A 2,015-nucleotide genomic window follows, 5' to 3' on the forward strand; every position below is an offset into this window, starting at 1 on the left:
GTTGTTGCGAAGGGTTTCACAGCTGAGCAGGCGAGGAAGGTTATGAGCAAGGAGAATACGAGTGAGTGGGCACTCTCGGATACGCAGGATAAGGTTCTTTCGAGATTTTAAAGTGTTTGGCCTTTTATATATTATTTGTATATATAATCTGGGTTGCTAAGTTCGTCTACTGGCTGGCATCTGCATTTTAACGACATGTTCCCTATCTGCTGGAAGATCGTCGTGCCATCTCCTACGGATTAACCCTAATACACCCCTCTGTTTTGATTCCCTCGCCTTCATGCTGTATATAGCCCATTTCCCCCTTCTATTTAGTCCGTTCGTTTGTCACGATCTGACATGCTTGTTCCAGTCATGGTTCGTCCAATTAGCTAGACGACTAGAATGAAATGAGATTATGCCACACACTCTAAAGTAAAGTGCACTGACGATCCAAAACCTCCGTTCTCTCACTCCCATTCAGTCTACGCTTTTTTTTTTTTTTTTTTTTTTTTTTTTTTTTTTGGAACCAGGATTTCAATATACCCCTGTTACCCGGCCATGCGTATATAACTGTCACTCATGCCGCCCCCAATGTCTCCACCACAGAATTGGCCGGCCTCGGGACTTCGGCTGGCTCCATCAAGGCTTGTCGGGTGGTCATTAATTAACTTGCCGAACCGACCGGCACTTTGTATTGCTCCAATGATGAATGATAAAACATCCCACGATTCTGACAATCTGTTATTATTACCATCTTTTAACAAGTATAGTTACTACCTGACAGAATGGATATATCACATGTGCCGGTAGCTGGAAGGAGATTGATCCGAGCTACCGTCAAACGATGTTGTCAAGCTCTGAATTATATCCGTAGACAATGTAGGTTGCAGTTCAAAGGGGGGAACAGTAGAAATGTGGGACCCATCCATCACGTGATTTATATTCCAAATCGTTCTCGTATTTAGCAACCTTTGCAATCGAACAAGCTTGCATCCACGAGCCATCAAATGTTTAGTTAGATTTAAGCACTCACATCGCCTGATTTTGTCTTCGTCCTTTTTTTTTTTCTTTTTCGCTTTTTAAATGAAATTTGTGGAATATCTACTCAATATAGAATTCAGGGTCAGATGTATATTCACATGGTTTTTCTTAACAGACTGTTATTGAAGCTCTACCAACACAGCCGCTCCAGTGGTCCAATGGTTAGGATTCTTGCCTTCCAAGCAAGAGGTCCGTGTTCGATTCACGGCTGGTGCAAAGTGAATATCTTTTTATGTCTTCTCTTATTTTCCTTACTCATTACTTACTGATCCCACCCTCTTATCTTTTGCATCTTTCTTATCGTTAACTTTTTCTTTTCAATCTGAGCAAATATATATATATAAATAATCCCTTGAATTTCTGAATCTCTCGAGGGTAAAATCACGTGGTATCTAACTACAGAAAACCTCCTTGATTATCTAATCCGCACGTCATCCGTTGTCTCGAAATTTTCTCGCTTCTCATTAGTTTTTTCTCTTTTCCTTTTCTTCTCCATACATATTCCAGGTCTCTAACATGCCCTTGTTGTGGTAGCTATTTCGATCTTTTCGGTGGCCTCCAATTACCTCTACAAATTTAAGTAGGAGACCGAGAGCAATTATTATTTTCCATAACGTGCCTGTTCTAATCCCAGCTGTTGTTTGGGTGTCAAAATGCTTTTTGTTGCCTGACATGTCGATTGATGGATTCGCTTTTTGGGCATATAAATAGTTTTGATTTCTCTTGATTCGTTTCCTTTTCTTTGTTACCCTTTTCTGTTAATTGTTACTGCATAGACGGATATATGGAGGCAGCAGGACCGGTTATAGGGACCAATCAAAGGGTTGGAATCTATGAAATTGATACCTTGGTTTCATTCAGTATTCCAATGAGATGAAATCGGAGTTTGATCGATAATGGCCATGATTATTGATCCACTTCATTTCCCTGGCTTCTTTTGAACTACATCTCAAGGACAAGGAGGATGCTTGCAGCCAGCATCACGACCTTCA

General features: G+C 40.7%; 1 protein-coding gene and 1 non-coding gene across 2 annotated transcripts; one reads left to right on the top strand and one right to left on the bottom strand.

Annotated features, from left to right (window-relative positions):
- Window positions 1-530: 530 nt before the first annotated feature.
- PAAG_04375 (hypothetical protein) lies at window positions 531-911 on the bottom strand (the record flags this gene model as incomplete). The annotated part of the gene is made up of 2 exons (XM_015845259.1): window positions 531-736; window positions 818-911. The coding sequence occupies 2 exons, from the start codon at window positions 909-911 to the stop codon at window positions 531-533; spliced, it is 300 nt and encodes a 99-aa protein (XP_015699485.1).
- A 256-nt stretch (window positions 912-1,167) lies between these two features.
- Window positions 1,168-1,239, top strand: PAAG_11861. The gene has a single exon. It is a non-coding gene; the product is annotated as a tRNA-Gly (tRNA).
- Window positions 1,240-2,015: the final 776 nt, after the last annotated feature.

The sequence above is a fragment of the Paracoccidioides lutzii genome (genome assembly GCF_000150705.2).
Source record: "Paracoccidioides lutzii Pb01 unplaced genomic scaffold supercont2.11, whole genome shotgun sequence".
NCBI lineage: Eukaryota > Fungi > Ascomycota > Eurotiomycetes > Onygenales > Ajellomycetaceae > Paracoccidioides > Paracoccidioides lutzii.